Source organism: Oncorhynchus mykiss, chromosome 1 (genome assembly GCF_057628025.1).
Source record: "Oncorhynchus mykiss isolate SJ-2025 chromosome 1, ASM5762802v1, whole genome shotgun sequence".
NCBI classification, from domain to species: Eukaryota; Metazoa; Chordata; class Actinopteri; order Salmoniformes; family Salmonidae; genus Oncorhynchus; species Oncorhynchus mykiss.
The window spans coordinates 65,206,813-65,219,081 of NC_143022.1; the positions used below are offsets into that span (position 1 = coordinate 65,206,813).

Here is a 12,269-nt window from a genome sequence, read left to right on the forward strand (position 1 = left end):
CCTTGGTCAGGGGGGTGACCAAGAACCCAATGGTCACTGTGACAGAGCTCCAGAGCTCCTCTGTTGAGATGGGAGAACATTCCAGAAGGACAACCATCAGGCCTTTATGGTAGAAAAGCAGTAAAAAGCACATGACAGCCCGCTTGGAGTTTGCCAAAAAACACAAAGACTATCAGACCATGAGAAACAAGATTCTCTGGTCTGATGAAACCAAGATTGAAGTCTTTGGCCTGAATGCCATGCATCACATCTGGAGGAAATCTGGCAAAAGCATGGTGGTGGCAGCATCATGCTGTGGGGATGTTTTCAGCGGCAGGGACTGGGAGACTAGTCAGGATCGAGGAAAAGATGAACGGAGCAAAGTACAGAGAGATCCTTGATGAAAATTTGCTCCTGAGTGCTCAGGACTTCCAACTGGGGTGAAGGTTCACCTTCCAACAGGACAACGACCCTAAGCACAGAGCCAAGACAATGCAGGAGTGACTTTGGGACAAGTCTCTGAATGTCCTTGAGTGGCCCAGCCAGAGCCCGGACTTGATCCCGATCAAACATTTCTGGAGAGACCTGAAAATAGCTGTGCAGCAATGCTCCCCATCCAACCTGACAGAGCTTGAGAGGATCTGCAGAGAAGAATTGGAGAAACTCCCCCAAAAATACAGGTGTGCCAAGCTTGTAGCATCATACCCAAGAAGACTCAAGGTTGTAGTCGCTGCCAAAGGAGCTTCAAAAAAGTAAAGGGTCCGAATAATTATGTAAATGTACTATTTCTTTTTTTTTATTATAAATGAGCAAAAAAATATGTTTTTTGCTTTGTCATTATGGGGTATTGTGTGTAAATATAAGGGGGAAAAACGAAGGTTGTATCGTAACAAAATGTGGAAAAAGTCAAGGGGTCTGAATACTTTCCCAAAGGCACTGTAACTACATTTTTTGTGTCGCTTATTTTCCCCAGTGTATTCTGTCTCTCTGTGCAAGTTCGTCTTGTGAACCAGTGAACCAGCGTGTTTTTCCCGTACACCTTTTGCTATTCTCTTCTTGATAGTCCTCTCGGTTTTGACCCCTGCCTGACTCTGGACTACTTTCCCGCCTGCCTGATCATCCTGCCTGCACTGACCTTGATTCTGCCTGCCCTTTGGTACCTTTTGGACTCTGAAATGGTTTTAACCCGTTTGCCTGTCCACAACCATTCTCTTGCCTTACCCTATTGGATTAATAAATATTGTAAGACTCCAGCTATCTGCCTCCTGTGTCTGCATCTGGGTCTCGTCTTGTGTCATGATAAATATAGTTTATATTTGCAGATTCTTCAAAGTAGCCACCCTTTGTCTTGATGACAGCTTTGCACACTCTTGGCATTCTCTCACCCAGCTTCACCTGGAATGCTTTTCCAACAGTCTTGAAGGAGTTCCCACATATTCTGAGCACTTGAAGGCTGCTTTTCCTTCACTCTGCGGTCCGACTCATCTCAAACCATCTCAATTTGGTTGAGGTCGGGGGACTGTGGAGGCCAGGTCATCTGATGCAGCACTCCATCACTATAAGTATTGGTAAAATAGACCTTACACAACCTAGAGGTGTGTTGGGTCATTGTCCTGTTGAAAAACAAATAATAATCCCACTAAGCCCAAACCAGATGGGATGGTGTGTTGCTGCAGAATGCTGCGGTAGCCATGCTGGTTAAGTGTTCCTTGAATTCTAAATAAATCACAGACAGTGTCACCAGCAACGCACCCGCACACCATAACACCACCTCCTTTACAGAGATTATCGGTTCACCCACACCACTTCTCACAAAGACACGGCAGTTGGTAACAAAAATCTTCAATTTGGACTAAAGACCAAAGGACAAATTTCCACAGGTCTAATGTCCATTGCTCGTGTTTCTTGGCCCAAGTAAGATTCTTCTTATTGGTGTCCTTTAGTAGTGGTTTGTTTGCAGGAATTCAACTATGAAGGCCTGATTCTCCTCTGAACAGTTGGTGTTGAAATGTTTCTGTTACTTGAACTCTGTGAAGAATTTATCTGGGCTCTAGGTCTTCCTTTCCTGTGGCAGTCCTCATGAGAGCCAGTTTCATCATAGCGCTTTATGGTTTTTGCGACTACACTTGAAGAACAAAAGTTGTTGAAATGTTCCGTATTGACTGACCTTCATGTCTTAAAGTAATGATGGACTGTTGTTTCTCTTTGCTTATTTGAGCTGTTCTTGCCATAATATGGACTTGGTCTTTTACCAGAATAGGGCTATTTTCTGTATACCCCTCCTACCTTGTCACAACACAACTGATTGGCTCAAACACATTAAGAAGGAAAGAAATTCCACAAATTTGAAGAAGGCACACCTGTTAATTGAAATGCATTCCAGCTACCTCATGAAGCTGGTTGAGAGAATTCCAAGAGTGTGCAACACTGTCATCAAGGAGGCTTCTCAATGGAAGCTTCTCTAATGTCAAACATGTAAAGTGTGGTGTACCAAAGGTCAGCTCCCTGCTCTCTACTCTTTAAATGTTTTACCAATGACCTGCCACTGGCATTAAACAAAGCATGTGTGTCCATGTATGCTGACAATTCAATCATATATGCATCAGCAACCACAGCTAATGAAGTCACTGAAACCCTTAAAGAGTTGCAGTCTGTTTTGGAATGAGCGGCCAGTAATAAACCGGTCTTGAACATTCCTTAAGTTCTAGACCTCAGCTGAATCTGGTAATGAATGGTGTGGCTGTTGAACAAGTTTAGGAGACTAAATTACTTGGCGTTAATTTAGATTGTAAACTGTCATGGTCAAAACATATAAATTCAATGGTTGTAAAGATGGTGAGAGGTCTGGCCGTAATAAAGAGATGCTCTGTTTTTTTGACACCACACTCCAAAAAGCAAGTCCTGCAGACTATAGTTTTGTCTAATCTTGATAATTGTCCAGTCGTGTGGTCCAGTGCTGCAAGGAAAGAGCTAGTTAAGCTGCAGCTGTCCCAGAACAGAGCGGCACGTTTTGCTCTTCATTGGAATCAGAGGGCTGATATAAATGCTATGCATACCAGTCTCACTTGGCTAAGAGTTGAGGAGAGACTGACTGCATCACTTCTTCTTTTTATAAGAAACATTAATGTGTTGAAAATCCCAAATTGTTTGCATAGTCAACTGACACACAGCTCTGACACACACTTATCCCAACAGACATGCCACCAGGGGTCTTTTCACAGTCCCCAAATCCAGAACAAATTCAAGAAAGTGTACAGTAGAGACCTAATTGCAAGGAACTTTCTTCCATCTCATATTGCTCAAATAAACAGCAAACCTGGTTTTAATAAACAGATAAACCAACACCTCGTGGCACAACGCCTCTCCCCTATTTGACCTAGATAGTTTGTGTGTATGCATTCATATGGAGGCTACGTGTGCATTTAATTTTTTTTAATCTAGTTCTGTCTTTGAGCTGTTCTTGTCTATTGATGTTCTGTATTATGTCATTCTGTATTATGTGTCATGTTTTGTGTGGACCCCAGGAAGAGTAGCTGCTGCTTTTGCAACATCTGATGGGGATCCTAATAAAATACCAAAAGGCAAAAGGTGGCTTTTTGAAGAATCTCAAATATAAACTATATTTTGATTTGTTTAACACTTTTTCGGTTACTACATGTGTCATTTCATAGTTTTGATGACTTCACTATTACTCTACAATGTAGAAAATAGTAAAAATAAAGAAAAACCCTTGAATGAGTAGGTGTTCTTAAACTTTTGACCGGTAGTGTATATACAGTGCCTTGCGAAAGTATTCGGCCCCCTTGAACTTTGCGACCTTTTGCCACATTTCAGGCTTCAAACATAAAGATACAAAACTGTATTTTTTTGTGAAGAATCAACAACAAGTGGGACACAATCATGAAGTGGAACGACATTTATTGGATATTTCAAACTTTTTTAACAAATCAAAAACTGAAAAATTGGGCGTGCAAAATTATTCAGCCCCCTTAAGTTAATACTTTGTAGTGCCACCTTTTGCTGCGATTACAGCTGTAAGTCGCTTGGGGTATGTCTCTATCAGTTTTGCACATCGAGAGACTGACATTTTTTCCCATTCCTCCTTGCAAAACAGCTCGAGCTCAGTGAGGTTGGATGGAGAGCATTTGTGAACAGCAGCTTTCAGTTCTTTCCACAGATTCTCGATTGGATTCAGGTCTGGACTTTGACTTGGCCATTCTAACACCTGGATATGTTTATTTTTGAACCATTCCATTGTAGATTTTGCTTTATGTTTTGGATCATTGTCTTGTTGGAAGACAAATCTCCGTCCCAGTCTCAGGTCTTTTGCAGACTCCATCAGGTTTTCTTCCAAAATGGTCCTGTATTTGGCTCCATCCATATTCCCATCAATTTTAACCATCTTCCCTGGCCCTGCTGAAGAAAAGCAGGCCCAAACCATGATGCTGCCACCACCATGTTTGACAGTGGGGATGGTGTGTTCAGTGTGATGAGCTGTGTTGCTTTTACGCCAAACATAACGTTTTGCATTGTTGCCAAAAAGTTCAATTTTGGTTTCATCTGACCAGAGCACCTTCTTCCACATGTTTGGTGTGTCTCCCAGGTGGCTTGTGGCAAACTTTAAACGACACTTTTTATGGATATCTTTAAGAAATGGCTTTCTTCTTGCCACTCTTCCATAAAGGCCAGATTTGTGCAATATACGACTGATTGTTGTCCTATGGACAGAGTCTCCCACCTCAGCTGTAGATCTCTGCAGTTCATCCAGAGTGATCATGGGCCTCTTGGCTGCATCTCTGATCAGTCTTCTCCTTGTATGAGCTGAAAGTTTAGAGGGACGGCCAGGTCATGGTAGATTTGCAGTGGTCTGATACTCCTTCCATTTCAATATTATCGCTTGCACAGTGCTCCTTGGGATGTTTAAAGCTTGGGAAATCTTTTTGTATCCAAATCCGGCTTTAAACTTCTTCACAACAGTATCTTGGACCTGCCTGGTGTGTTCCTTGTTCTTCATGATGCTCTCTGCGCTTTTAACGGACCTCTGAGAATATCACAGTGCAGGTGCATTTATACGGAGACTTGATTACACACAGGTGGATTGTATTTATCATCATTAGTCATTTAGGTCAACATTGGATTATTCAGAGATCCTCACTGAACTTCTGGAGAGAGTTTGCTGCACTGAAAGAAAAGGGGCTGAATAATTTTGCACGCACAATTTTTCAGTTTTTGATTTGTTAAAAAAGTTTGAAATATCCAATAAATGTCGTTCCACTTCATGATTGTGTCCCACTTGTTGTTGATTCTTCACAAAAAAAATACAGTTTTATATCTTTATGTTTGAAGCCTGAAATGTGGCAAAAGGTCGCAAAGTTCAAGGGGGCCAAATACTTTCGCAAGGCACTGTATTTGCAAACAAATGTATGGGGGATTGGAAGTGATGCAGACAATTACATTGATGGAAGCTACAATCTATCTGCAATATTAAAGATGATCTAACCCCTAAATTTAGAAAATGTTGTTTCTGACATTTTTGGACTACTAAACAATCATTGATTTAGAACCAAGGAGAGTTACCGCAAGTCGCAAACAAAACAGTCCTATAACTGTGAGGTAAGTTTCAAACAAGCCTTTCCATTGCTCCCAGGGAATGTCAGGATCGCCTGGGTGAAGCAGAAATGAGTCTGGAGGAGGCAGAGAGATTGTGGGAATGACAGGTGGATGAAGAATGATACTTAGTTTTCTAGAAACGACTCTGATTTATTGGCCACAACTCGAAGATCCTCACATTCGTTAACTAGCATAACAACAGCTGTTTAGCCAAGGTACAGTGGCTCCAGTAGAACATCTACGGTGAGTCAAAAGGAACACAACAATAACTCCCAGGGGCTACATAACAATGTTATATTCAATGGTTGCCTCAAGTTTGCATGTGGTGGCCTTATCGGTATCTGCTTTTAGCCAACTTGTTCAACTATATCATTGTCGATGATAGTCAGAGGAGTTTGCTACTGTACATACAGATCTGAGACCAGACTACAGCAACAGAGAACCAACACAACGATATTTTCCGAGGATGACGTTAGATTGCACTCACTTTTTATCAACAGACTCTCGAAAACCATGAGCCATTTACGTGTTTATATATTTTAACAATGCCATTTGTGAAACCCATTAAGATGAATTAAAACTTTGTGAAATTTGACTTTACTCGTAAAAACACTATTGTTCAAAAGCTATGCTTGGGATATGGATAAAATGTGACAAATTCCGTCAGAGTAAATATGGTTTAATAAATGAATTAGCTTCATAAATAATGTCTGTAATGACATTTTAGGGGACAATAAGCCTGAGCGTTGTCAGGAAATAGTTGATGTATGAGTTTCATGCCTCAGCGGTTCCTCAAAATGAATAGGCTTGGGAAGATAGCTGGGGCCAGCAACCAGCCTATTTCCTAGAATTATCTACTTGTTGTCAATTTGCACAGTGGAATTACACATGCAAATTGAACTGCCTGCACAAACACCACTTGGAGATGATAAAAACAAATTAACAAAGGCTATAGAAGGAAGATTTATTTCACTGGCTAACCCAGGTCAAGCAATACATGTATTTGATGATTGTGTGTACCCAATTTTGGTGTAATTATATCAGCAAATTATTCTTTGTAATCTTATAATTTTCCCACAACCTTCTCCTTACACACAAAATTAGCTTCCTCCGCATCCTTGCAGAAAACAATTCTTCTTAATACCCTGTCGGATAACACTGCATAATCAGATTTGCGCCTCATATTTTTCAGTTTTAGATACAACGTTCAAAGTGGCTGACTGCTATGTGTGGAAGGTCAAAGGTTAGGTGATAAAGTATAACTGACTGGCTAACGGCACACACACGGATCCATATAGGGTAAGTCAGAATATGAAAATATATATAATCGCCTCTTAACATCATCCCTCATCTTTGGCAGGAAATGATGAATCCCTGGACCTCCACGTTTGCTATTAGATATCTCATTTACTTTGTACACACAGTGCTAATCTGCACTAATGAATTCTGCCACCCCAAGCCAGATCGAGATTACTTAAAATTATTACCACTTCCACAGATATGCCTTTCCTCATTTGAGGCTCAATTTGGTGAGCTCGCAAAAACAGTCTGTCACACTAAGATACTAATAATTAGGGGTTTAAGATGATTAGTTTATCTCTCTGCACTTACAGTACTGCTGCCTCTTATCCACCATGGCCAAAACTTAATAAGAGACTCCAAGTTTAAAACAGCCAACTCCAAATTACCAAGAAATTACGGAAATAATGAGCTGGAGTACATGCCAAGGAGAGAGAGAGACAGCTCAGAGAGACAATAATTCAACTGTGAAATAGAACACAAAGTCTGGTAATCAATACAAAATAATTCAAGCTTCTACTGCCACCATGTTATTAAATAATATTTACCCTGACTTTGTGGTTCCTCGTTTACCCTGCTTTTTTCCATTGCATTGTCACATAAGTAATTCAATGGGTAATAATTCTGAGTGAGTGATAGCAGCTAATGGTAGCATATTTAAGGGGATAACATAGAGATTTCACATTTTTCAGAATGACATTTTAATATACTAGGATAGCATAAGCCCTATCACCCTGGTTTATTTTGCATATTACATTTCTATTTAAAGTGGAGTAGAGAATATTTCCCACAAAGGGCGCAGGGAGGTCAAGGAGATTACTGAATCATTCACCTTTGTTTTGATTGAGGGTCACCTTTAAGGAAGATCTGGGTCAGTAGTTGTGACTTTCACCCTGTTATGCATATTTGGACATCTCTAAACAATAATGTTCGCTGTCTAGCAATCAATATAGTCCAGAGAGAATATGCACACATTTATTGTTGTCAGCCACATCCTTCCATACAATTGAAACAAACATCGTAGGCAACATTTTTCATATAGACATAATTCATGTAGATTATTGGTTTGGCAATCACTTGCAACTAAAAAAGACTGATGTGATTTACTGAATTAGCAATTTAAGGGTAGATGTTCCTTTGCCAATGCCAAGGGCTATACAAGATTTGCATGCTAATCATTCTAATGATAATGCAATGCCTTCAGCTGTTTGAATAAATTGTGAACCATTGGTCACAAAATAGAATACTTATCTTCCTGAGAACATGGCATAAATAACAGATTTACTTGCCAGTTGTAACAAGCCACTTATCTACGATTACTAACACTGTATAACTTCCTTGGCGATACTGTTGGCTGAATCTAAATTATTTTTACCTGAATTTCTAGATCGGGAAAGCCAAATAGTTATTACCCTTATTGGCAAACCAGTGAGTGTAGCTTATGCTTTTGTTAAAAAGTCAAAAATCGTAATAGAATAAACCTAGTGTCTTAAACATAGTGTAGGCTGCTGCAACTCGCTGTTGGCTGGGCTCCCCGCTTGTGCCATCAAACCCCTGCAACTTATCCAGAACGCTGCAGCCCGCCTGGTGTTCAACCTTCCCAAGTTCTCCCACGTCACCCTGCTCTTCCAGTCGAAGCTCGCATCCACAACAAGACCATGGTACTTGTCTACGGAGCAGCAAGAGGAACTGTCCCTCCCTACTTTCAGGCTATGGTCAAACCCTACGCTCCAACCCGAGCACTCCTTTCCGCCACCTCTGGTCTCTCAGCCCAGTCGAAGCTCTTCTCTGTCCTGGCACCCCAATGGTGGAACCAGCTTCCCCCTAAATCTAGGACAGCAGAGTCCTTGCCCATCTTCAGAAAACATCTGAAACCCTGACTCTTCACCCTATCATCTGCACCCTCCCCCCAATAAATAAATAAATAAATGAGGCTTTTTGTGAACTAACACTCACACTTTCCTTTTTTCCAACTTACTAGCTCTGACTTTGCTGACAGATATTGAGGAAAATGTACTTACTATGACTGTGATATGTGGTTGTCCAACCTTGCTATCTTAATTTGAATCCACTAACTGTAAATCACTTTGGATATGAGCGTCTGCTAAACTACTTGTAAAATGTTTTATGTACTGGCCTTTTGAAAAACACAATAGCAGCAAATGTCTTTTAAAATCATGGAATACCAACACATTTATGGTGGTTGTCGTCTTTTAAAACTAATCATGGAATACCAACACATTTATGGTGGTTATCTCCCTATAATTGTTTTAATTCTGAGAGGGACAATCGTTCAACATCTCAGCAATAATCTGAGTTGCGCAGCGCGACTGTAATAAAGACGACCTGAAACGCAACCATCGGCTTTAGTGCAGCGATAGAACAGTTTTCATTGGTAGAGACTATATTGTTTTTCCCAATCGGAGTAGTTGTTTTGCAAGAGTCACAATGTCCACCAGGAAGTGAAAATGTTTACAACGCTTCAAGTAGTTTTCGATGCATTTTTAAAATATCAGTTTGACTAACACGTTTTATAAACCGAGTTGCTGTTGATTTGCCATTCTCAAGATGTATAGCGGACTTTTACCGAAAGGTCTGAGCGATGCAGAAATTAGTTCAGATGATGAGGACGATCAAGGACAAAGTGTAGTTGCAAATCAAGAAAAAACGTTAGCCTCAAACAAATGTCGTGCAGTTGGACTTTCGCGTGGTCTTAAGGAAAACGTTGGGACACTTGTAGACACAAGTTCTTCCCATATACAGCCCGTCGTAGAACATGACAAGTCGTTGGACTGCTTACCCGGGGTTTCCGAGGAGAAGTGGCAAGTATGTCACACATGTTATGCTTCATAGTCAGGTGTTGCATATCAAGCTAACGTTAGCTAGCTAGCGATGTTGCCTATATACTCTATAGCATCCCCTACTACTTTTGGATAGGCAGTCCATAAATGATGAAACCTGCATGGAAAACAATAACGTGTTATAACAAAATGGCTGCATTGCTTGGCTATACCACTTATTCCCGTTTCCCAGGATCAGCGCCACTTTCAAAAAGCAAGTCCAATGTGGATAAGCTACTCATCTTTGTAAAGCTACATTGTATGTTTTTCTACCATATACACATTACACACAATTCATGCTGAAAGGGAGATTTTCATGGTTCGGGTAAATGCTTTTGTTGCATACATTGTTGTTGCTTAAATGAATGGTTACACTTCATGTTCTTTTAGAGATTTAAAGAGCTACAGAAGAAAAAAGATGAGATTAAGAAGATGAAGCTCCCCAAAAAAAGACAGCGGGGAAAACGACGACATAAGAAAGGTCAATTGCACTTCTTTTTAACCACACAGCCACTGAAAAGATAACGATCTTTGCCCTGGTCAGATGTAACCGACTTGACCTATCCCAGGAATAATGGAAATAGGAAAAGAAGAGGGTTCATCCTGTGTCCAAATTCTAAGTGTCACATGACCCTAACGTTAGTGTTTTTGTTAAAGTGCTGTGTTCCTTTGTCCTTGTTAAATAAAAAAAATGGTATTATAATTGAGTTAGTCTTTTGCCTATAAAAGCTGAACTGGAATGGATCTGAGTGGAACATAATTAGATAATATACAATTCCATTGAAAGTTACTGAAAGAAATAGTCAGCCAGTCTACCTCTTTTCACTGTTTTGGATATGATCACAGTGTATGTTAATATTTCTGAGGTCATGAGTTATGACACAATACGACGGACTGTAAAATTGGGTGATTTTTGGATTTTACAAGATTAATTTCTTTGTGTTTCATGTCACTAAACAGATGATGAATCAGGGACTAAGAACATGGAATCAAACAATGAAAGGTAACGTAGACCTAAATGTATCACAAAATCTGTTCAAACATAGTTCTATACAGTATTCCACTAACTACTAAAGAGTCTTCAAAGGCTTTGTCCCGATTTTCCACCATTCTCCCAAAAGTGCGCATTAGAGCTTGCACACTTTCTTGCACGGAAACTCCCTCCAGCCAATGCTTAGGCTACACCAATCCTATGCTTTAAATCCATGACAGGGAGTGTCCAAGTGCACACTTATGGAAAAGGGTGGAGAATCGGGACATAGCCTTGTTGTTGGTGTAGGCCTAACTGAAAGCCTATTCTACCCAGGCATTCCAAAAATTTGATTGGTACTTAGCACCCATTTATAGCCTTAACATATGCTGTAGTCTTCTTCTGAACCGATAATAAACATGAACACTCTTTCTTCTTCGCCAGAGAGCCTCAAGCTGAGCATGACAAGCATTGGGATGGGCTGACGCAGTACTTTGGCATCAATGATAGATTTCAACCCCCTGCCTGTTACAAGCCTGCTCCCAAGGTAAAAATAAAGTCTGCCTGTGTCTAATGCCATCAAGTTATGGCAAAAGCATTGAACATGTTCTGTCTTTCCATATCCATGCGTGTGTAACTTCTTATTGTTTTATTAAATATGACAGGCGGCTTAAGAGGTTTCTAGACTCAAACCTGACATTGTGTAAAATATAAAAGATTGTGTTACGTTTTAATGATGAGATTACCTTAATCTTGACATTGGGATGATTCTCCATTCCACTTTTTTTTGGTTGAGATTAAAGTAAGATGTAGATTTGCTCTAGAGAGAAGTGTCTGTACTGAATGACTATACAGATACCTGACAGCTCCTGCTCACAGTGTTACTGTATGTGGAAAGCTCAGAGTGCACTCAGTACATGCACAATAACATAGGCTACTCAACGTGTGAGAGGCTAATTGTCAGACCCATGGATCTAGCCTACATGGATATGACTCCAGTCTACATAGCATTAGCCTACATTTTGATGAAAAGGTGTATAGAAAATGGCATCACAGACACTTGCCTGCTTTTGTTTTAGTGTCTCTCAGCCTTGCGTCTTTGTGAAGGAAAGTGCATGTGAATAGCTGTTTGTGTGTGCTAATAATAACCCTAATAAGAAACTCTTGGACAAATGAGTTAATTTCTTACTTGAATCCATTTAGAAATACATCTGTGTACTTGATAAATCTGGTGTAATAGAACAAGAAAGAGACATACATATTTTGATATGTAAATTGTCGTGCAAGCAAAATAATATATATATACTGCTCAAAAAAATAAAGGGAACACTAAAATAACACATCCTAGATCTGAATGAATGAAATATTCTTATTAAATACTTTTTTTCTTTACATAGTTGAATGTGCTGACAACAAAATCACACACTAATTATCAATGGAAATCAAATTGATCAGCCCATGAAGGTCTGGATTTGGAGTCACACTCAAAATGAAAGTGGAAAACCACACTACAGGCTGATCCAACTTTGATGTAATGTCCTTAAAACAAGTCAAAATGAGGCCCAGTAGTG

The 12,269-nt window shown here is 40.0% G+C and overlaps 1 protein-coding gene across 1 annotated transcript in view; it reads left to right on the forward strand.

Annotated features, from left to right (window-relative positions):
* Window positions 1–9,451: 9,451 nt before the first annotated feature.
* The window catches only part of fam204a (family with sequence similarity 204 member A), a 32,488-nt gene continuing 29,670 nt past the window's right edge, over window positions 9,452–12,269 (forward strand). Inside the window, exons 1-4 of the mRNA XM_021607421.3 lie at window positions 9,452–9,714; window positions 10,119–10,209; window positions 10,689–10,731; window positions 11,143–11,245. Of these exons, the coding sequence (XP_021463096.1) occupies window positions 9,457–9,714; window positions 10,119–10,209; window positions 10,689–10,731; window positions 11,143–11,245 (495 nt within the window). The 5' untranslated portion in view covers window positions 9,452–9,456. The remainder of the gene's footprint in view (window positions 9,715–10,118; window positions 10,210–10,688; window positions 10,732–11,142; window positions 11,246–12,269) is intronic.